The sequence below is a fragment of the Syngnathus floridae genome, chromosome 3, assembly GCF_059516105.1.
Source record: "Syngnathus floridae isolate MCC-2025c chromosome 3, RoL_Sflo_1.0, whole genome shotgun sequence".
NCBI classification, from domain to species: Eukaryota; Metazoa; Chordata; class Actinopteri; order Syngnathiformes; family Syngnathidae; genus Syngnathus; species Syngnathus floridae.
The window spans coordinates 12,409,648-12,434,546 of NC_142415.1; the positions used below are offsets into that span (position 1 = coordinate 12,409,648).

General features: G+C 42.5%; 1 protein-coding gene across 6 annotated transcripts in view; it reads right to left on the minus strand.

The window, feature by feature from the left end:
* The window catches only part of zfhx3b (zinc finger homeobox 3b), a 292,407-nt gene that overhangs the window by 52,684 nt on the left and 214,824 nt on the right, over positions 1-24,899 (minus strand). For all 6 annotated transcript variants that reach the window (XM_088370361.1, XM_088370365.1, XM_088370366.1 and 3 more), the window contains one exon: positions 3,462-3,693. In XM_088370361.1, the coding sequence (XP_088226487.1) occupies positions 3,462-3,693 (232 nt within the window). The remainder of the gene's footprint in view (positions 1-3,461; positions 3,694-24,899) is intronic.

Consider the following 24,899-nt stretch of genomic DNA (forward strand, 5'->3'; position numbering starts at 1 on the left):
ACTGCAACATATTGTGGGATAATGTAATTAAATATTTTGGCCCTCTAGTGTAGCTCCTCTAAATGATTACCGCAACAAGACGTTCAGCACCTGATTGATCAGGTGCGCCACACATTGTGAGTGTATAAACACACATTGACCTAAAAAAACAGACACTGTCATTTCCCTAGCAGCAGCGTGTTCTGACCAACTAAATATGAATGCGCCAATTATTAGGAACAATCCAGCACAATTAAAAGCCCTGCAAATGGCCATTACACAAAAATGCAGGGAAAAGTGAACTTCTGAATAGAGTTGGTCTTTGGGTCTACCTAATTAAATGCAGACTAAGTGCATTTGTGCTAATGGCCTAATGTGGCCCAGTGTATGCAGTTGGAGTTGTAGTAAAAAGTAGCTTTTCGTCAGGCGTCTCTGCACAAAGGGCAGCTGTGTGGCTGGGCTCCCACTGAGGCCTCCTTTGTTTCACCCCGAGATAAAGGGTTAAAGAAGACAAATGGAGGCGGGGCCACCGAGCAACTTGCCTCAGCAGCACATTGTCAGTATGAGTAAGAGTTAAAACAATGTAAGCCTTTATTCTTGTGTAAGTCTAATTGGAAAGAAGCTCATTTCTGCTGTATTTGCGCTCCCCAGACATCCACCACGGAGGGAATATGTGGCACTAAATCCCTGGAGCCTGCATTTTCTGCACCCTCATTGGGAGCATTAATATGCAAAGTGGGTGGATGTAAAACACACACAGGGCTGCACATGGGCCCATCTCATTTGAGTCTATTACTCATGGAAATGTCATAGAAAGGTATCAGTTGACGACCGCATATAATTGACGGTTCCCTTACTCCATTGTGTCATGCTGGGCGTTTTTGGGAGGGGAAAGCAAACAGCAACTAACACCCAAACTGCTCACAGAATCACAAAACAGCAGCAAGCAGCAGCAGCAGGCCACAGAATTACCGCGTAGGTGACCCACAGTTCCAGGGGCAACTTTGTTTTAACAAGCCAGGCAACGTTCCATCACTTAGTAAGTATGCCTCGACCACAAAAGAGAGCCATGTGTCGCAGAAGTACTAATGGAGAGGAAATTAAATATTACACTAAAAGAGAATAAAAGGTTCAGCCGTGCAAGGGGGTGGAGCTATAAGAGCAGGCCTGGGGCAGTTTATTGGAGAAATTACACTGCAGGAACTTGCCAAGTGGAATGAAAGTTTACAGGGATGGACATTTAAACCAACTCTGTTTTCACCACAGTAGATCCTTACAATTTGCTGTAATCGCTTTGTTGCAACTATTGCAACATAAATCCTGTTCTTGCCAGTGTGGAGAAAACAACACCGCTATGGTTGTGCTGCTCTTTCACTTGACATTGCGGTAGAATCTGTCACAAAAGTCGATTTATGAGTGCGGCCTATTAATAAGCGTGGAGCCAGAGACATCAGTTTTTCATCAAAAGTACAGACCACTGCAGAGGTTATTTTGTGAAGGAGGCCTTACTGTGGGTGGGTTAGATCATTAGAACATAGTTAAACACACTCCAAACCTTCAAGGCACACTAAAATGACACGCAAGTCCCTATGGTGGAGAAACTCCCTTTTGGTGACAAGCCAATTGGCCGGTGAAAAGGTCACGTACAATGGAATAGTGGGATGGCGTAATTTTAAGACAACATTAGTTTTAGCTACTTGGCAGTTGTAGTCGTAATTCAGTGACTGTATTGCAACATTGAACCCCCATTTTTCAGCTATCAATATGATGACTTTAGCTATTTGCGAGTTACTGTGTTATTGTAACATTTCATGTGCTCAACTGTGTACTAGGCTAATTTCAAATGTAGTTTGTGTACTTTTTGGGTGGACAGAAGTGACAATATTCTGTAAACGAATCATTAGACAACAATGTGACAAGCTCCACCCTTTGGGTGTTGAGTGTCAGAGTGCCAGAAAAATGTTATTCGGGTTCCCCTATAGTTTTTTTACAAAAAGCGCCACCTGTACTGATCATAGATAAACTCAACTTGGATTTATTGAGCATGTACTTTGGCTGCTTGAGTGGTAAAAAAGGCAACGCTTGTATTGTTCATGGCATGTCCTCAAAGAAGCGTTACTGTGAGACTACAACCAAAGTGAAAGAGATCATCGGCATTCAGTTATGAGTATGCCAGTATGATATAGTCCACATACAGCCGCAGAGAAGGGCTCCATTAGCTCTAACTTTAGGCTTTCATCCCTCAAGGAGGTTAAAATGGCCAACAAGCACAACAAATGAATGAAAAAGAAAGCAACAAAAAACAGATTGATAAGCTCATCCGCCAAGCAAAAAAAACAAACACACACACATAAGTACAAACCCTGGCACTACTCATCTGCACAAGAGAGGAAAAGTAAATTCCCAACCCTTTTAACCTAAATAGCCTTTCCTCTTGCCGTTGCATGTTCTCTTGTCCACTGTACTGTAGTCATTAACATATTTGGAGTGCAGTGAGCAGAAAGCTTAATTGTCCCTAATTGTTCAGCTAAATATGTTCTCTAATGATTTGCTTCAGATCTGTGACTGCCTCTTGCGCAATTTCCCGGCCGCTGGCTTCATTATCCTTGCCTCCGTGGAACAAAGCGTCTTCACAGTCTGGCCTTTTTTTTTTTTCTTCCGCAACACAGACAGTGAGTATGTGTGCGAGGGATGTAATGGCTCCCTCTTGCCGGGACACACAAAGGAGTCCCTTTGTGAGGGCACCCGAGTTAAAGTGATTAGAAAACCAAATCTCTGCTAAGAAAGCGTGTTAATTGACCACAGTTCGCCCATCCTAATCAGTCCATAATAAATGAGCAGTCTGGGGACTTTGTTTTAGCCTTGCAAATGTGTTTTGGCTACTGATGGCCTTCTCCTTGCTGCAGCTGCCTATTGACTTTGCACTCTTTCCATCTTTAACATCAATGCGCGAGACAACTTCTTGTGTTTTAAATACTCTGTAAGAGGGTTGGAAATACATCAGACGTATTGGAAAACAGAATTACAAGAAATGTGTGCAAAAACTGAGAATTACTTCGTACCAAACTGTGAAGCCTTTCGCCATTTTAGTTTTCCAGAATTTTTTAGGAATGACTAAAATGACCAGCTAGCTATGGCTAACCCTGAAAATTATTCTTTTCTTCGGACAGTTTGCTGGCAGAACCACTTTAGAGTGTCTCATAGTTGGCCGCAAGTGCGCAAACATCACAGAGAAAGGTGGACTAGCGAGTGGGTGGAAGGGGCCGGGCGATTGTGTTGGTCTCCGATTTGACAGCCATTAAGTGGCCTGGGGCTTTAGGCTGGGATTCCTGCTCACTGTCGACTGTGAGTGCGTCCACGTAACGGAGAAAAGGTGGAAGAGCGAGGTACTATTTTTTCTTACAGCCACACACATTCCAACATCTTGAAGAAAGGACAGCCAACTGAATAGTTTCATTCATTCACAACAGAAGGAGTCTAACCTGTATCCGAAGAGGGGCATTTGCGAATGGTGAAGATGGAGCTGAGGTCTTCGTCGTCCTCGGGCAGGCCCTTCTGCAAGCGCTGCAGCTTCCTGAGGCTCTCGCTACGCTGGTGCTTCATGGAGCGCACATGCTGGATCAGGTTGAGTTTGGCCTTGGTCGAGTAGTTGCACAGCACGCAGTGGTAGTAGCAGGCATCGCCCTCCACCGCGTTTTCGTGCTGCTGTAGGTGCTGTGGGAGGGAATGGAGAGGGAGAGCGAGGAGAGAAAAAAAAGTGAGAAAGCGGTTCTTGTGGACGGCACTCTCGCTCACACAGTTGGCAAATGAACAAATCAATTCCCAATCACAGTCCCGTTGTTTAACATCCAGACCTCTTCCACTTCAGAACAACTGTTTGGACTGCGCACTTTGTCTGCATTGAGTGTCTGTATCAGCACGCTAACAGGACAGGAGAGGCCCGAGGCGGGGGGTAGGGGGGGCGCTCAAATCTCCCGAGTGCAAAGGCGGACAGCGATGGCATCAGCTAGTCTTCAGAAGCCGTGAGCTTGGCAGCCCGGCAGACGGAAAGAACATTGATTCCCTTCACTCAACACAAGCCTCCCGCCTCTGAAAAGGAAACTCCAAACATCTGCCTGTTTCACGCTTGGGATACTAAATATTGATCACAGCGAGTTAAATCCCAGCTTTATCATAGAGCACAGCACGCAAGCCTTGAGAGGCAGGAGGGTGACCGGAACATTCCGCAACAGGAGGACAACGGTTAAAGGACAGTGAGTCAGCATCGGTATTGACCTGTCAACCCCAACATTTCCTCCAAGGCTAAACAGAGACCCTCATGCTAGCTTCAATCTTCAGCCAGCGCTATCAATCCCAAGTGACGCCATCCTGCCACAAACTCTTGTCACACCAGAGCCTCAAGTCTAATTACCTCCTGCATTGCTCAATCAATGATGCAAGACCGGACCTGGCGTGAGCAAGCCATTTATTGACCATTATCCTAAAGTATCACACTGGCTGGGCCTTAAGAGCCGCTCGCTCTGCATGGACACTCGTGCCACGTCTGTCATGTGAAACCTCAACATCACACTCCGAGGGGCGTCCAACTGAGTGTTTGATGTGACTGAAATCAATGTCAATCAACAGATGTTTTCCATTTATTTCAGCTGGAGAGGAGGAAATAGAAGGTGGAACCTCGATTTAACGGATTCAGAATGAACGGACTCCGGATTTAACAGATATCTGGAGAAATAGTGGTGTCCTTCTGCAACTCTAAGTGTCCATTAGTTCTGAATTGTCCGCTGCTGTTTGGTAATGCAGTCAACAGACAAGTTGCCCAGCGGAGCATACCCCAACAGGCTCTGGCTCAGTCTACGGTCTCATGTCTCTTGAGCAATCGACACTGGTTTTGGTACAGTAAGCATACAGTGATTATTTATCAAGACCGTATGGCATCCAAATATAACCGGTGAGAAAAGGAGACATGCTAACCTTAGTATTGGTGACCAATTGGATCTTACTGAATTGGAGTTGGTTGCTTTAGTGAAAATGTGTTTTACATGGGAGTGGAATGGCTTTTTAGCATTTCAATTTATTTCTAGTGAGAAATAGATTTGAAATAAATAAATGTAATAAGTAAATTAACAACCTTGGTCATGGAGCAAATGAAATTATTAAGTCAAGGTTCCTTTGTATAATAATGCTTTCGGTGAAAATGATTATTGGTTGATATTAATTTAACAATGTACTGTATGTGCGTAGGTATTACTGTGGTTAACCGGTTACAAACGTAATCATTTTAGGAAGAACAAAGGGAGGGAATATTAGAATGTTCTCTCATGACCATGGACTTCAGGCTTCAGTTTTTGATCCGGCACCTGCAGTCTGCGGATGTACCTAATGGTGTGGCCAGTGACCAGATTCTGGACTGTATTCAACCCATTTAGATAAAATTACGCAGTCCACTATTTTTTTCCTATTTCTCTAATTAATAGGGCAAATATTCACGTTGCAATAAAGCCGAGTCTACTTTGCACTGCCAACATTTTCCTCCACATTGTGCATAAAGCACAAGCTCTCTCTCTCTACAAGATCATTAATCTCAACCCTCGTGCTCATATAAAGTCTTTGAAGACAAGAAGAAACCGAGCTAGATGTCCTGCGCACATCAGCAATTTAATCACATTCCATTAAAATCAGATTGCTTACAAACTCAAAGTGGAAAGGGGGGGTAAAAAGTTTGAATAATATTAAATGTCCTTGACAGGCTTGTGTCTCTATCTCCCACTGTTTCTTTCTTTCTGGTAATCTTGTAATAATGCCGTGAGGTGTTGCAAGAGATTGTATTTCATTGTTATTTTTTTTGTTTCATATCCATCTGCTTAACACCTAAAATGCGTATTAAGATACCACTTCCAGGAAAAAAAGAAAAGCTCTTTCTTCCACCTCCTTTTTTGTGAGCCCCACAGTGCAGTGTAATAGAGTTATTCGGTGGTTGCAAAAGGCTCTGTCTCTGCATGCTCTCTTTTGTCTCCTCATTTCAAGCTATCCATGATGTCATGAATAGGTGTTGGTGGATATTATGAGGAACCCCTCACACCCCCCCCTCCAACATGTTTTTCCTCTGTGCACAAATTTTGCATCGGAAGTGACGCACAGAGAGGTTTGTGAATAGACAACACCGAATCCATCAACCCAAACTGCACAAACCTCCTCGCAGATGTCCTGAATTAAAACAAATTTTCACTGCAAATGACTCACAGCCCCAGAAATCTATGTGAAGTCAAGTTGGAGAAGAAAAAAAATGACAGCACCTGACTAAAACTTCAAAGCTAGTCTCAGGAGGTAGGGGAAAAATGCTGGGAGTTTTATAGTTTCCCATAAAAAGCCCGGGGTTTATATAGGAGTAAACCTGAGACCGCCTGCTCCAGCATCAGCCATAATTCACTCGTAGACTGACTGGCCAGGACCGTGGCCTCAACAGAGCTAAGAGTGGCTCATTCCAGCGCCTGTAGCTCCGTCCAGAACATCAAACGCTTCTACCTGTAAAGCAGCCCTTGCACCACCTCTGCTCCGGCCATGACCCCGGGCAGCTGGGGGCAGCTCACAGTCAGTCAGCACGGTGGGAGCTCAACCGGGAGGATCATCAGCGAGGTGCCTGTTGCACACTTACTTATAGTACTCAACCACTAAAGAGACATGATAGAATAAACCTCACATTAACAAACACTTAGATATTGCATTTCTCTGGGAGAAAGTGGACAAACACAGTAAACCAAGTTTACCCGCCCTCTGCCTCTATTTCACATGTGCACACTAACATAATGCACAAGACAGACAGAACTGTGTCTGTTTTCTATGAATCTGCAATGAAGCCACTAGTTGATAAATCACCTCCAACTGGAGTGCAGGAATTTACCAGCTTAATGAAAAAGTCATGTTGGGCTGGAAGGAGTTGTTCTGCATGGCTCTGGCCTTTCTAATCACCCTACAGAGGCCCCAGCAAAAGGGGTGCCGGGGCATGGATTCAATAAATGGGTGACTGCCTCAAATGCATTCACCACAAGTACTTGTGCATTCTGTATATTATTATCATCATCATTCATCATTTGGTCTGATCTTACAGTTGACACAAGAAAATAATTGTGTGTAGTCAAAGTCAATAAACTACTGATAAGACAAGAAACAAAACAGGGCTTTTGGATGCTTATGCTGACTAAAATAAATAATAAAATGTGAAATTTGTTCTAAAAAAAATTCTCATCCCTAGGATGATAGGACATTGTGATTTGTTTGTTGATTTTTGTTTTTCAGTTGACCACCCCTAAAAAGAACTTTTTCCTCTCTATTACCCAAGAACAAATTGAAGTATAGTAGGAGACACATGTTCTTCCCGTAATGCATATTTTTATTGTTGCAAGCATTAAGGGTTTAAAAATAAGTTATTTGATTTATCATACGTTTTTAACTCATCAGCACATTAATAGGTTATCAAAAATGTATCCTCCCAAATATAACCCTAAAATCTAGTATATGCTGCATATTTAAAATCAGCATGTTATTCAGTGTAATTAGTCTCTAAAATCATAGGTCTGTGAGATGATTTTAAATTACCTTTAATATTCTCCAACATTTTCTGATTGTCGTTCTTGTGAAGCGCCCTTCAACCCTTCAGTTATGTAGAGTAGAGTGTATTTTCAAAGTTTAAAAAGTCTATGATGGCTTATCAACGCTCTCCCCGTAGAGCACCTTTCTGCTCTCTGTGGAGGCTGAAGCAGTTGCTCTATGCTTTTTCAGGTAAAGTGAGAGAGGGACGGGGCGGTGTGGGCACCACCCCATCCTCTCGCTCACAACTCAACAGTGCACCTTGCTTGCCCTTTGAGTGGGCACCACGCGCCTGTATCAGTTTCACCACCCACCTAGAGCACGGCATACATCTGCATTTCCATCCACTTAAACGTGCAAGTAAAAGTGCACCTTTAACACAAAACTGTGTGGTTGCTGAGAGAGTCAGACTCACGCAAGATGGAGGTGGGTATTACTGGAAGGGTGGATGGGAGACGGAGAGACGGTAATTCCAGAGAATGTCTCCCGATGGAGCTTTATAATACAGCGCGTGCACGCAGACACAAATAAAAGTATAGACAAAAAGCACAACAATATATAAACACACATGCACAGACAGACTTCTGCACGCACGCAAAACCACAAGCCATTAAGTTCATACCCTAATTTCCACCATTACATTTGGCAGTGCTGTTAATACAAAATTAATGCATTAAAACAGATGGCTATCTGTGAGCTAAATAGCTATCAATTCGAAAGGAGCTGCCAAATCTCCCCCTGTTAGAGAGCCAGAGAGGCTCTGCTCTGAGATTGCTTTGCAATGGTCACGCCAACCTCCAAGTCTCCCCCGCTGAATGGTGGCACAAAATATGAACGCATGTAAATTCTAACATCCCAGTAATGGTAACAGTTTACTCATGCAGAAAATGTATTTCACGGCGAAAGGATAAAATCAGCCCATTCTCACTGTCGGACAAACGCGTCTGTGGGGTGTATTTTGGAGCTTCCTGATACATCCAAAAGTAAAAAAAAAAAAAAAAAAACATCAGACAAAGTGTTTGCACAACTGGTGCCAAATTGCCAAGGGTTCTAAATCAGGATTATTTATCTATTTTAATGATGATGATAAATGCTGGGAGAGGAAAACCTTGAGGGCGAAAATTCAGCTGTGCGCGCCGTGACTGTATTTCAACACCGAATGTGACTCTGGGATTCCCCTGGAATGAAAGCAGGTCATTTAGCAAAGCAAAGCAAAGCAGAGCTTGGCCCGGGATTCCGGGTCTGCCAGCAGCTCGAACAACAGCTCAGAACCGCAGAGGCCCCGCTGGGTTCCAAGTGTGGTGGCTGCTTTGAATTAGGCCCAGCAAGCTGCAACATGCCTCAAAATAGCTTATGGAGTATTCCAGGACTGAAGTGGCAACAGAAAGCCTCCTGTATCTCATTCGCACTCTTCCTTTACTCCCCCTAATGCATGTCATCCCTCCACCATATACTGGTCCTCTTTCAAAAAAGTGCTTCCTCGACTTGCTTAGACATGATCCATCACTACTAGCGAATAAAAACAAGCTGTATATTTATCTTGGGGAGGAGGGAGGGATACAAAATGGACCTGTGGGCAGAAAGCTAAAGATGGATGTCTTCAGGTGTCCTTAGAGAGGATGCCTTAACGCAAAGCCATGAAACAAAGTAGGAAGGGAGGATTGGGGGAGAACGACACTAAAAGACAAAGCAGCTTGCCGTGCTACACACCCACCACTCTTACTTACGTTAACATTAAATAAAGCAATAATTATTGAATTCTGTTTGAGTGAGGAAGATGCTAGAAAGTAAACAATGGGAACATAATTGCAGAAGGAAAGCAATCAATGCAGGCAGTAATTCGGGCCATGCTGATTGTTTATGCCTTTGTGTGTGGGTGTGGGTGTGTTTGTACATTCGTGTATATCATAGCTGTAGGGCAAAATCTTACCATCTCCAAAATCACTACTTTCAGGAAATGAATAAATAAAAAAACATCTTGCGTGAGTTACCAAATATTGTATCGTTCATACACTGTTGTGTGACATTAACACGTCGCCCTAAAATCATGCTCAAGTGCTAATTGTTTAGCTAAAAAAACAAAGAAAACAAGACACTGTCATCAATTAAAAATAGATTTCTCCAAGGAGCCATGTGTGACGCAATAAATACAACAATGAGCTGACTCAGTATTTTAACAGGCGGCAATGAAGTTGCACACAAGTCGTCTTACTTCTGCAGCAAATCTTTTCCAAGTTTCATTTGTAACAAAACAGACTAACTAGAATATGTCCTACCGACTTATTTTCACGTCATCTAAAAACCATCCAGACTTTTAATGTTGAGGTGACATGATGTTGCACAGCGCCCACAGAATAAGGGAAGAGACGGTTTACAACACGGGTCAAGTGTTCAAGAGAATAAATAGATTTGTTCCTCGAGCTATCTTCAACATTTAAATGGTTTAATAATGCTTAAAAATAACAGACAACACGGTAAACGACTTTTTGGAACGATAAATTAAAATTGACCATATTTGGGCATAGAATGTTTCTGGCCAACAGAGATGTGTATATGTGCTGTGACACAGAGCTGAGTAATGTACTCACCCATAAACGTGCAAAGAACAAGGTTGGGGTAATCCCTCCTTCAATAATGACCCTGGGTTCTAAAAGATGCCTTTCAATCACATGATCAATGTGTCCACATAATTCATGTGCAAGTCTGTGTCTTTGGGAGGCCGGGAGGGCGATAAGCATGCGTGCTGTGATGAGATCAATGCCCCTGTGTGGTGATAACGAGCCTGAGCCTATGCCCACAGGAGCCTCGCGACGCCATCCGAGGTCTCGCTCATTAGGAACATTTGGATAAGCATGGTCATACATACATAATATGCACTTGTAATCGGATACAGATAAACACATTTTGCCACGTCTTAATGAGCCGGGTCTTGCTTTTGTAACCCACCACACTGACAACACAACAGGAAATTATGGCAACCCCCTGTATAAAATCGGGGGGGAAAAAAGCTGTTGCCTTTCTCTGAAGGTAGCTAATTAACAGCTTAACCTCCTGATGGTTTTATTAAATCTGTGCTGGCACAATCTTGCCAAAATTGCAATACAATGTGTCTGCCTGGAGGGGGTTGGAACAGGGTGGAGCCAGTGGGGGCACCCAAACAACAGTTGGAGACAGTTGACTACTGGCAGGGTACCATCTGGAAGCTGAAGGGGGACAGCTCTGGACTTGCCCAGGCCCTTTCCTCTATTACCAAACATTCTGAAGCAACATCCTTCCACTCAGGAGGATTGCTGAGCTAATTAATGGTGTGGCCAATATATTCAAATACAATTCTGGATAATATTTCTTGCCAAATGCTGAGATTGGGCAGGTCCACCAAAAAAAAAAAAAAAAAAAATCAACAAAACTTTACTAGCAGCATTTCACTTCCACATAATCCATCTATCTACAGTATATGAGCAAGAAACCCAATTGAAAACATCCAAGAAAATGACTACACCCATCATAAACCATTGATATTACACTCCCTTTCTTCTGGCTATGAAGTTGGCAAAGACAATTTGACTGTGAGTGACATTTATTGCATTTAGTGCTAACGTTTCCGTTTGGAATGATAATGACTTGAATTAGCCTGTAGGCATACAAAGCTACAAATACAGTACAACAGAACCCTTTAGCTCATACGTGATGAAAACATAAGTATGTGTCACCTGAACAGATTGCTTTAGGCTCCTTAAAGTCCCTGTAAAGTAAAATAAATATGCCTTCTAAATTTGACACACCACAGAGAAGAGTTTTGTTAACAACCTTGCTACAATGGATTTTTTTTTCTATATAAAAAAAGGAAATGCAGCATCAAAATCTTCCAAAATCAAGTAGTTATATTTGCTCTCAAATGCTATCTGAATATGCTGAAATCACACCACCTTTAAATGCCAATATCAAGACTGAGCTGGAAAAAAAAAAGAATGCTACTTCATCTACGTTATTCTTATGCACGTTCAAATCACGAAAATATATCCACTTAAAATGACGAGATGCAAACCTGCACCTTAATCACTCAAACACTGTTCTATTCTCAACGTAAATCAGCTAACTGCATCTGTACTGAAACACAACTTGGAAAGACACTGTTGGCAGCAATAAAAATGTGCAATGTAAATGAAGGCCAGGAATGTAATGATTTATGGAGGTAGTGAGTTTTGGTAACGAAGGGGTGTTGGATTAAGGCACAAGCAAACACCACTTGAAATGATTAATGCAGTCAATGAGAATTAAATGCAGAGCAGGAACATGACCCAAACACAATTAGTCTGGGCGGACAAACATCACATGGACATGAATGTAGATTCATCGCTCAACGTTCCAGGCCAATTGGCAAAACAAGATGAAAAGGATTGCTCTCATCTGGATGTCCAAGTGAAAATGTCTCCATTATATGTGTCCACTTCCCAGAGTTTACTGGTTAGCGTGACCCAAAAAGTCCTCCTGGGGGCCAGAAGCCATCATTACAAAATGGCCCACGCTCTTGGCTTTGTAGCAACTACGTAGTTGAGCTCATGTTTTGCAAACACAACGGTAGAAAGGAGACACAAAATACCGCCTCCTCAGGCTTATACGTATTATCTCGCTTTCACCCCTCGTGTCCTTGGGTTTGGAAGTGTAAATATTTTATTACTGCTTAATTGCTTGTTGCTTCAGGTTACGTAATAAAGCTGTGATAGCTGGGATGCTGAATGTTTTCTAACCATCCCGTATCCTGTTTTATAAAAATGTAGTCGAAAAAAATTCAGAGCAAGCGTTAAGAGGAGATCGGGTGAAAGCTGGCTGCTACAGACATTCTTATTAAGAGCAGCGATTATGTGTTCAGATAGTGTCAATACTTATAACTGTCGTCTCATGCGGCTATCTTTATCACAAGCATTGGCATGACAAAAGCAACATAGTCTTTGAGAGGTGCTTCTTCTTAAAATGAAAATTAATGAGTGGGGTTGAGTGGAGGTGAAAACATAGAGTGGGTCTATATGTGGGCTTATTTGCATGCAGCGTGAAGTGCTCGGTTGGAGTGAAAATGGCAGCTGAGGGTTCTTCACACAATTTGTACACCAAACACCCACCAGCAACCACCGGTCAGCACTTCTCCACGGGGAAAACACAAAGTTGCAACACATGAGTGCAAACCTTGCAGTGCACTTAGTTACTGCAGTCTTTACATTTTGATAAAAAAGTTCATTTGAAGTTACAGTTCTAAAAAGTCCAGAGAAAATAAAACACAATTTCTTTAACATGCTGTCATGGTCAGTTTGTATTATTTAACATGCTTACTCGACTCACTTCACAACAAGCAGCAGTTCACCAATTAGTGAACACATCCATAAAAAAAATGGTGTTCAAGCTGTTGGTTGCCATGCCCAGTTAAATTTGACTGTCAAAGGAAGGATCAATCAAAAAGAATTACATGTTCTGTATTTAAGACAACCACACAACTTTGCCTTTGAGAGATGTCCACTAGTGGAGCAATACTTGTAGACAGGTAATATAAGAACACTCACAGGCAAATATTCTTTGCAAAAAAATGACTAAGATTGCTGCAGTTTTTGGAGTCAGTTGTAAACTTGGGTGTTTATGCCTGTAATATGGTGGCCACAGGTCATACTCCAGAAACAGGCAGCACAATGTCAATTGAAGCGAAGAAAAAAATGTTTATTTCCTTCAATTCAACTTCTGTCATATCTGTATTTTACAGTGTGATCTTTCTGTTTAAAAACAGTATAAATACATTATTTGTTTTTTTTTTGGAGGAGGTTATCATGAATTAATGACAATGGCATTTATTTCACTTGCCGAAAGAAGAGTCAATATAAGAGTGGTTTGAGTTATGACCATGGTAAACATTACATTCTTATGTCAAGGCACTGTATGACATTTTTAACATTTAATGCTGCAACCATTTCCCTTTACTGCTCATCTCATATGTTGGTCACAAGGAAACTGGAGCCTATCCCAAAGGATGGTGACATGTCAATTACAGGACTGATTCTCCAGACAGAGCAGTTGCTCACACTCATGTTCACTCAACTTCAATTAACCTCACATGCATGTTTTTGCAGCGTAGGAGGAACTTGGAGTCCATGTAGCTAATCCACAAATGCACATACAAACAGAAAAGTTGTAGGCAAACCCAAAATATCAAAAGATCAACATATTTTATTCCTTTTATATAGTCACCATTTGACCTTCATACACAAGGAGGATGTGCACTTGTGCTGACAAATGATTCTCTAAAAAGTCCCACCCCCTTTATCCCATGAGGACAAGCAACTGTCACTAATACATATGGGCCCAGTGTGGCAAGGCACAAGTGAATTCTATTGGGTGTGCTCATTAGCCAAAGGGGAGGAAAAACACTATAATTTCACTTTCCATATGAAAGAAACAAAAGTGCTCATTGATCAGGAGGATCAATGCAGGATCAATAAACTAAACCCTCATCATTCCCAGAGCAGTGTAATTGCTGCTGAGATGTAGTTGTCATCACTAGAAATCAAACCCAGGCTCAACTAATTGGAGGAGGCCGTTTGCTTTCCGTCATGCAAAAAGTGTTTCCAAGTCCCAGAAAAGAATTGTCTTGGCGACTCAGTGTGGTGAGTGTGAGCGGGGCAGGCAGCATTACGCTGGCTGCCTTAAGTGCACATCTAAGGCCTGCTACAGACCAAAGTATTTTTCAAATTTTAGATTATTTCTCCATGAGAGACCTCACACAATGATAGAAAATCATGGGTTTAACAACACTGAGCACCACACACATAAAAACTCTGTTCCACCATTAATCTTGAAACAAAGTCGACCAAGCCTGGGATCTCACCTGATCACACCTGATTTCACAAAAAAATAAAAATAAAGTAAGAACAGACACTTGTGGATATGTGCCGATATATCCTAAGTGACGGGAGAGCATTGTAAGATGGCGATGTGGCTAAGAAAATACTTGCTTTGGAAAATACTTTCATATATAAACGATAACTGATTATTTTTAGTGAAGGTCCTTAGACAGTTTGTTCCTGACCTCTGACCTCAGCATAGGGGCAGAAATTAGATGTGCCACTTTCCACTTGAGTAGTTGAGTGCTGCAGATGTGTTTTTATAGAGAAAAGGAAAAGAGGTGTGCCCGATATAACCCCCGATAGATATTTTAAAGGCTGGCATCACACACAAGCAAACAGCACACAAAGTGCTTGAAAAAGCCTTCAAACTGCGGTTCAAAGACGACCACTTTGCCCCTTCCTGTTTATTGATTAGCTAGCGCTCCTGTTGGGTAATTGTGCAGTAAATCAAGCACGGAGAGCACTAATCTCAACCCTGAGAGGAAAGTGTTAAAGGTAAAACCTGCTGAAAAGTGCATAATGATGGTGCAGTGTTGAGCCAGGAGAGAGCCTATGCTCCTCCCTCTCACATTTCTTGCTCCCTGCCTGCCTGCCTGTCTGCTTGCCTGCCTGCACAACCAAAGGCAGAAAGGAGAATGCTTGGCAAGAGGAGCAATGGGAAGAGTATACAGTTTCTAACCACCTCGCGCTCTCTCACTGACTCTTCCAGTCCCTGTCAGTGCATTCCTAACCAAAGCGCCGGGGGCGCCATGCTTGTAAAGAAACCACAGCCTTTTTAAGGGCTTCTTGTATTTACAAAGGGAGGCATGTCGGAATCAAAGGCATTACCACATGACACAACACATTAAACAGTTGGCAGATTGAGAATTTATAGACTACAAAGATAGGAAAGTGGGTAAACAGGAGTAATAAGATTGTTGGAGAAGTTCAAGTTCTTACCTAAAGAGAGTACGTAGTCATGGAGCAGCCCTCTTTCCTTTGCCTTTCCGCAGACCATACGGCTCACGCTGTACTCCAGGTGGAGACAGCTATCATTTTCCCATCAACTTCCTGTTTCTCTCGTCTCCCCACCCCCCTTTCCTTGCTGCTCTCTCACTCGCAGCTGCACAACTTGATTTTCTGTGCCAGGTTTGAGGAAATACAAAGCTCTGCCTTTCACCCATCTTCTGAAATAGCTCACAAGCTGCAGTTAAGAGACATTTTTTGCCCTCCCCCTCCGCGGTTATCCTACTGCCCCCGTGTTGCGGCTCGCCCTAATCTCGCCTCGGTTTTTACTTCACCTTCATCAGTAGAGACCTAAAAATACTTGATAAATGGAATATGATATTTTAAAGTCTTATCTCTCCCATCTCTTCGTGCACGGCGAATAATAGGGTAGTTAATCCTGCAGATCCTACTCAAATTGATTAATCAGCACATGCGGACAATCAAATAAATGATTAATATTCCTCTGTCCCGTGGTCGGACAGTTACCCCCGAAACCGTCAGTAATAATTCAGTAACCCTTCGCAGACCACAGGCTGCAGCTAGTCAGCCTCACTCAGCATCAGCCCTCTGATGTTGAGCAGGACTTTGAACTCTCCACACACAAACTGAGACACGGCAGCCTGAAAACAATCTGCAGTCCACGCTCGCTCCAATCCTCCTATGATGGCTGCCTGTCTGATCGGGCTTACACTTCATAAACAATACAAACAGGCAAAGTGAGGGCTTGGCCTATTCGGCTAAGATTATACTGTAAAATGAGGAACATTTCCCCATTGTCGAATTGGAATCTGAATATGATTCAGCATGCATTGCACATGCTAAATACAAAACTACAAGGGAAACGGCCCAAGAACAAGCCAGAACTGAAGACAGTTTCAATAAAGGCCTAGCAGAGCATCACCACAGTTGAAATTCCGCATCTGGTGATGTCTTTGTGTTCCAGATTTCAGGTTGTAAGTGACTGCAAAGGATTTGTGAGCAAGAATTAAAAAAGTGAACATTTCATTTATGATTGTGAATTACTTTTGGTCCTATAAAAGGTGGGAGGCATAAACTGCATACAAACCCTTGTAATTCCAACACCGCTCTTTTGATTTAGATATAAATAGCATTAAATTAAAGCTGAAAATCTGCTGTTCAGCACAGCTTGTTTCAACGTGTTTAGAGGCAAAACGATGAGAATTGTGTTGATCCCCCAATATTTACAGACCTGACCATAAGAGAAGAGGCACAGTTGGCACCCAATAAGAGGGAAGAGACGAGCTTCTCTCTCCCTCTCTCCTTCTCTCCCTCTCTCTCTCTCTCTCTGCCCCCCCATACACACCATTACCAAGACTATTCTCCCTCCCACAGAGGTCAGTAAGCAGCCATCTTCATCCTCCTCCTCCTCTCTTAGAGCTGTTATTAATCAAGGAAACGGACAGAGGCGGAAGAGGTTACCTTTTGGTTCCAGAGTAAATCTGATGGGGGCTGGGCCAGGACATGGTAAATCCATGTATATTTATATACAGCATTTTTTCTGTACACTACAATATTTGGACGTATGCTGTTTTTGCAAGCCTCGACGCATGCATAGGCTAAACACACAAGGACTCACCCCCCTTTCCTAATCCCTTGTAACTGCTGTACAGGAGACTTTGCCTTTGTGTTGCGTCTGACCAGCTGGCTGCCAGAATCAGCATGTGCAGCTGTCCACTGTGACAAATGCTAGCACACCACCAGCGCTACACATTGACTCCTCCTCAGTGCACTGCTACTGTGACAATGCCAGAAAAACACCTAAAATGTCCCTGACCTCTGACAGAAGTTAGTACCCAGGTCGAAAAGCCAAGGATGGGTACATGGCATGGACTCAAAGTTAGACTGGCCAATAGGCCTCGTGATATATAGTGTTGTCATTAATAGGATACAAAAAAGGGGTTTATCTAAACATCACTGCTCACTTTCATCTCTTCCCTTGTTCAACTGTTTATAAATCAGCTGCACAAATATTTATGTGCTGAATGAGGAAAATGGCTAGTCTGGGTTCTATCTCTGCCCGCCTTCCCTCCCTCCCTTCTTCTCGTGTGTATGCTTGCACGAGGCCACCACAGATGCAACACGTCAAGGCTCCAGGTTTCATTTATCATATCAGCTTTGTTGTAGGCCATTGTGTGGCTCCTGAAAAGGCTGACTGGACCACAGCAATTTTAAGGAGGTGCTAATAAAATCTGAAATGTGCACATGCTGTACTGTCATACTTGATAAGATTATGTGTAATAGGGAGACATTTGAAAGCAGTAATTGGTACTACAGTAATTGGGCAATCTGCTTCCATGGGATAACTTGTTTGACTTGATTTTCATTTGTGTACAAGCTGCCTGAGGTGAAGTTGCTAATATCACATTGAAGTTAATGTAGGACAGAGCATTTTGGTCTGATGCTAAGTCATGCATGTCTGTGATGGCAGATGATTTTAGCGATTGAACTGAAAATAATATTAGCCCTGATGCTAGCACTAAAACAATATGAGAAGTTACCAGGCTGGCGCACATCTATCACAAACCAGTAAAAGAAGGTCAGGCATTTTATTCTTAATTATTTTCATTATTGTAAAGCATTGTTCATTACTAAATGATTTTTGACATATTGAATCTAAAAACATTGGTTGCCAGTCAGTGCCTGAGGTGCACTGACATGCATGCAAATGCCCTTGACGAATGCAACACCATCAGTCGAAAAGCTTAAAAAATATATATATATATATAACCACATTCAATACAACGCGTGGCCTCTGCTTCCCTTTTAGCTCACCTATCTGCTTCTGCCAACAGAACACACAATAGTTCAGGCCCAGAGATTCTGGATCCATGCTGTGTAATTGCTCCCCTTGGCCCTGACCTCTGATCCAGATCACCGTGATACACAACATATCTGTTAAATTGGGAAATGGGCAAATATTCTTGTAATGACTCTCACTACAACAAAACTGGATGGAAACAAAGAGGAGGGTGGAATCAATTTTTCTTTTTTTGCTGCCCCTCACTGCCTCTATTAATTTCCTTTTACATATATATATATATATATATATATATATATATATATATATATATATATATATATATATATAAACTGGAGAGCTATGCAGGGTAGATTGTTTTCAACTCGACAGGGCAGCGGACTTCACTGAGATGCATTACATTAACGAGGAGATAACCAAGCAACGCTCAGAAGGAAATATCTTTTAAACTGCATCTTGACTGCCTTTCGATGTACACATTGTGTTTGCTGAGCTGCCATTAAAAAAAAAGACAACCTTAATCTAAACTGTGCAGAATGTTGATCTTGCAATCTACACTCCAGATAATTAAAAAAGATAAGTTGGTTCAAGCAGGGATAAAACCAATTGGACTAGCTTTTTGCCAACACGTAACGTGGATGGACAACAACAAAGACCATGTTAATGCAATGCTGCACACCGTACAGTAAGGGTGCATAAAACGTGTGTGTTTTCTGCGGGCAGGGAGGGGGGGGGGGTGATGGGGTGACGGTGGTGAGCTGGCTTGTCGATCGATGCAGAGATTGGCAGTTAATGGCTTTTCCTGTTCTGCCTTGGTAACCCTGGCCTGATGGCTGTTGCGTCTGATCAGGGATGGCAGATGGTGTTTGATTTTCGTATATAAACCTCTGACTTTGTGGAGATGGCTTCATCATGTCAAATGATTTAAAAGTTAAGTTGAAAACTGGGCGGAGTCCATTGCAGCAACACTCATTTGAAATCTAGATGTGAGCTGTCTTGCATACATGAACGCCGTTCCACAAACAATATCGTCAAAATGTTGTCGCTGTCGGGTGGAATCCTTGTGACTTTAAAAATCATTCTTCGCTCAAGTTGTTCATTCTAATATGGCTAGCATGACCAATTGCGACCCAATATAACACCATCCCAAAATCATGTTCAAGCTCTAATTTAATAGGCTGTCACTGATTTAAATCGATGGGCATGTAACCATCTGCCCGCATCAAAGTCGGTGCTCACAACTACGGTTCCATTATCTTCCCTAGCTCTTTCACAAACATCCACATACAACATGGAAAAAATCGAATTAACACATTTTGGAAAATGATTAAGTTCTTTTTCCAATCATCTTGCTAACAAGCAAACACCAAGGAAATGATATCCTCCCTGGACAAGATTGCGTGTGCGTGTGTTTGTGTGCCTTTCAACATCAATCATTTGAGCCATAAACTGGATTCCAGATTCCACCATTTCCAATTCTGAACAGGTCCAAGAGCTGTCACTTTAACGGTAGCTGTGCAGACAGCAAATTGTTTCAATATGGCTACTCCAACCTAACGAGCACATATTAAGGAAATTCCTAATTAGTGACAGAGCTATGTCATCTGAAGTGAGGATTTATGTTTGAATTATCCAGCTGTTCTTCATTTCAAGGCTATAGCTGACTTGACTCGCTGATATTGACTGACACAACAAAATGATCTGCCAAGGGCATCTTTGTGGATGTGAACGTCTCTAGTCAAAAAAGTAATTTGCAGCTATTCAGAATGTGAAATTCAGAAATAAAAAAACTGCTGATTATGTAAAAAAAGGAAACCAATTGTTCATTTGTAATATTGCTTCAGGTCCCTGGGATTCACCTAATTTTGCTCTTCAAATGAAGTCATTGTAATGAAAGCTCCTGCCCCTCAAATAAAAAAGAGGTATTTCGAGCCTTGGCGTTAAAACTTTTTTTCCCCTAGACTACCCTGTCTATTTTGGGTATCAGTTTGTCATGGAGGAATGTTAAGGCCATAATGTATCAGCGCCCTTGAGAAGCTAAAGAGCATTCTTATCCCCAACTGTTCATGGTGCCTCTCTCTTTCATTCACTATCGCTTTCTCCCACTCAAGCCCCTTCCCTCTGATTCTGGGAGAAGGTTTAAAGTAAAACACAGGTGTAGAAGACGACACCCGTGGGAAAGATAACGTTTGGGAACATTCCTGGTGCTGAAAAAGAACGTCCCCCCTCAAAATACTTCATCTGAGGAACTATAAAATGGCCTCTATTCCAAGACTATGCCTTTGACCCCTTTGAGCCTCCACCCAACGTTCCCCAGCGCTACATCTGACATCACTACCTAATAATTTAAACAAGGGATTCTATTCTCTATCCTTTTTTCCATAGTTTGTATTGAAGAATCAGACACATGATGAGAAAACAAGATGCAAATGATATTTTCCAGAGGCCCCAATAAAAACCGCATGACACTCGGGGCTGCGTCGTTTAATTACTGAAGAATGAGATCTTTTCTTCTACATCTGGAGGAAAGATCATCCGCATAACATCGATAGATTTATAGCTCCCAGTTCGAACCCTTGACTCCAGCACATGGCAAATTAGGCAAAACACGGATGAACATCCAGCACCAAACCCACTTTAAGTCTTGATGGGTCAACCTAGATTTTGTAGTCTCCTCAAAAATTAGGTTTGAGGAGTGCATATCTCTAGGTGTATGTGATTTATGGCCCACAAACAAGTGTTCTCTAATCCAAATGTAATTGATGCACCTCAATCGGGAAAGAGAACTTGTAAAAAGCTACCAGAATCTTTCCTCATTTGGGCTTCTTACAAATCAGAAATAAAAAATCTATATATGGCAATTTTTGTCCTCAGGGTACAGTTCACACCAATGTTCCTGCTTTCAAATAAGGTGCCTACCAATAATCAAGATTTACCGATATGTTCCCAAGGTGGAACCTTTGCGCATGCCACTCAGGTGATTAGCTTTTTTACTCCTTAAAGGTACAATGATATACTTTTGTACAGACAATGTAATCAGTGTTGAAGCTGGCCGGTTCCACACAAACAGGGCAAAGATGCTAGACAGACAAATAGCTCTCCTTCTGAAAGACAACTTTTTTCATTCATCATTCATTTTTCCATTAAATTCATGCACCTATGGATGTTAAGGCTGTTGTAGTTCTAAGCTAAATTTATAAATAAATTCGGGGCAAACTCCTTTATGGTAATACAGTACATTGACAGGTGAAAAAAAGCAAGGACATTGAAATGAATCAACAGCAAAGTCTACATATCCATAACTTAACACAATATACTGTGCATGTCCCACAGCCCTACTCAGTAGGTTAAGTCCAAACAGAACATCGGTCCCAGTGTGGTGCTCCAGGTCCATAAGTGAGGAGGTATCCTGTCTCCCCATCAGTCCCTTCACCCTAACTTGCTTTCATGTAAAGCCCTACTGAACACAGACCTCAGAGCTGAGTAGTTTTGCAGCTCCAACCACGCGGAGGCCATTAATCTGGTGGCTAAGCCACTGATGTATTGATGGCACAGAGCCGGTAAGCCTGCCTGCCTCACTCTCTCCATCCCTTCAGTTTAGGGACTACATGGAGTCACAAGATTGTCCAGCTGGCAGAACATTTATCTGACCACTGACACTGTCCATCAGGTGTTGTGGCCAAAGGTCACTAGATAGACTGACTATTGTCGAGCCATGATGCAACTTCAAATGAGATTACATGTAAACAAAAAATGTTGACTCAAAGCAGCAAGGCAATAGCCTGCTAAAATATTAATGGTGTTTTGTCCTTATTGAACTGCACAGTCTCTTGGATTATAAGACATTCCAGATGGTTTTAGTTTAAGGATGGTCTCAAGAAGGGCTAAGCACCAAATTAGACAAACAGGTTAATGATCACAATTGGTTTAGTGGCCTAAAAGACTTGATCTGTATTTGGACTTGATTGACCTATCAGCCTAATTAACTGTAGATAACACGTGGACTGATGACAAACACGTGTAAACCAAAAAGAATCGCGGAGAAGTCCCAAATAAGTGATGATTAACTGTAATTTATAAGAGGTGTGTGGCTATGTCTTCTTCCGTGTGCAATCAAAAGCTTATGCATGTAAAATGGGAGAATGGGCTGTCTCCCAGGATGTGCAGCACGCGCTTTATTAGAGCGGTAGTACCAGTAAATCAGCGCTCAGCTCTTACTGGAACTGCTGCAACCTTTCCCACTGAGCACTATTACTGAACAATCATAGGCAAGCCATGATAATTAGAGTATCTCTCCTTCCCCCCCTCCTGCCCCCCCCCCCCCCTCTCTCCATCTTTCTCCTACACCTCCATAGCTTTCTAGAGGGTTAGGCCAAGCTCCGGCTAGGCGTCACTTTGCCAAGTAGCTTCTAACATTACCTGACATACTTTTTCTCTCATTGCACATGTAAGATGATTAGAGTGCTCTTCAAAAGTTCTAACCTTCGGGAAATTATTCAAATTGGCCAGCACAGACCAGCAGGGGTAAAAACATTCGATAACCCCGATGACGGGTCAAACCTGGAAGCTCATCGATGTCAGCCATCTGTTTTGCCAGTTGTACTTGGCCTTACGTAATGCGCCAAGCGTGGAACTACAACCTACTTGCGATAGTCCCCCAAGCACAGACTATAGCTCACTGCAGAAATCAATGGTGGCAGGTCTAATCACGAATGTAAAGAGATCATCCAACCTGCAAGCCAGTGAAACGGGATGATCAGCGAAACATGCTGATGCCATGCGGCTGCTAATCCCTTCATTTGCTTTACAGTCTATTTTCTTCTTTGCTCTGTGGATTCTACAGATGCGTACTCCTCCTGGTGCTGCAGCGTACACTAATACTTCTGGAACGCACTCAAGTGTAAAATAATTGTACGATCACCATCCAAGACAGATGTTTTGCGTTTGTTCACTGGCCAGCCCCTGCGCTCCACTTTGCACTGTAAGTTTGAATATACAAAGAGCAGATCATATGTTCAGAAATTCTGTAGGTATGACACTTACGGCAGATTTAAACTGGAGTGAGACACTTGAAAAGTTTGCATATGCTCAACAATGCAGGACCAGCCTTGGAGACAGGGGTGTCAAGACTTTCAAGAAAGATCCCCCTTTTGATAGTGACAGCACTCTGCCTCTCAGGCCATGGCCGAGCAGCATCTGGAGTGGATTTTGTGCGAGCAGACACTGAGGAACATGATTACATTCAGCTAACTGCGCTCTAAACTGATTATGCAAGTGCCAAGCTAATGGACTACATTTGCAAGAAGAAAAATAACATTCAATCAATCTCAATTACCGCCGATTGCACCGGCCCGCGAGACAAGGAAGGTTGCCAGCTAACTCCCCCCCTCACCACCGCACCACCCAAGTTCCTCCCCTTTTCCCGAACCTTTGACTGGAAGCTGGGGACTGGTTTGGCCCCACCCATTCTGTCTGGCCAGAGCAGCCAGAGCCTAAGAGCTTGGATTAGTTCCACTCCTCTCACCTCCAAACTAACACATAGCTTGCCTTGAGGCTGGCTGTTAGTATCAGGGCTATCATATTCACATGTACAACTGAAAAATGAGAGCTAGAAGACACGTCTAGTCGGAAAACACTGTACACAAGTTCAGGCTCACATCACAAGAGGAACTTGGCAGAGCCCATATTACTTAGAATGGAATCTGTCATCAGAGAGGACAGAAGAAGTCATCCCCCCCCCCAAAGTGTGCGGTTAGGGTAACTTGCTGGATGTTTCTGTGGTCTTTTGGAACATTCCAATACATGAGGTGGTGGGGTTGATATTTTTAGAAAGCCCTAATATGGGCCACATACCACAGACTCTCAAATTATCCCATGCAGCTTAGCTCTAGGTTTCAACCTCCCTTTTTAATTCCAGTAATTATAGGCTCCAATTTATATAGAGCTGTGCACACAAAGGGCCTGTTTAATGCAAACCAGTTTGATTCTGGCAACATATCTCACACGGCACCCACATCTTACACTGTTTATGCTGATGTGATTTATTTTCAAAATTTAGCTATTTGTATCAGATTTATTTAGGGAGGAGTAGATGCGTGGGGATTTTCCTTTTTTTGTGCCTGGATGAAATGCCAAGTGAAGGGTTACAGGCGTGGTGCTAATATAGGTTTGTGTCTGCCAGTATTGCCACCAGGACAATAAATTCAACAGTGCGAAGACTGTGACACCAAGTGCAGGGTCAGTGCTGCCAAGAGGTCTTAGAACCATGTAGTTGTTGTCCGCTAATCATGTTTGTGAGTCATAAAATGCCAAGTCATAAAATAATACTTGTCAACAAGTATGTGTTGTTTTTTCTTCTTCTTGAGTTTGGTTGAGGTTTGAGGCGGGCTTATGAGATCATCACTGGGTGAGAATGCAGGTGAGTTCTGGACAGTTTTACCCTGAAGATTCACTGGTTTTAAGAAACATGGAGCCAACGTAAGAGGCTTAAGTCATAAAAATGATCATTCCTAGATGTGTTGTACATATTTAATCCCTCCACAGCCCAAGCAGCGCTATGACATATGTCTTCTCTTAAAAACTTGAGCGGAAAAAGACACAGAAGAAAATCTGGCTCTCTTTTTCTCTTGGGCTTGCTGCAGAGGAAATCACACATATAATGTAATATAAAGTGCACGGTACATCCA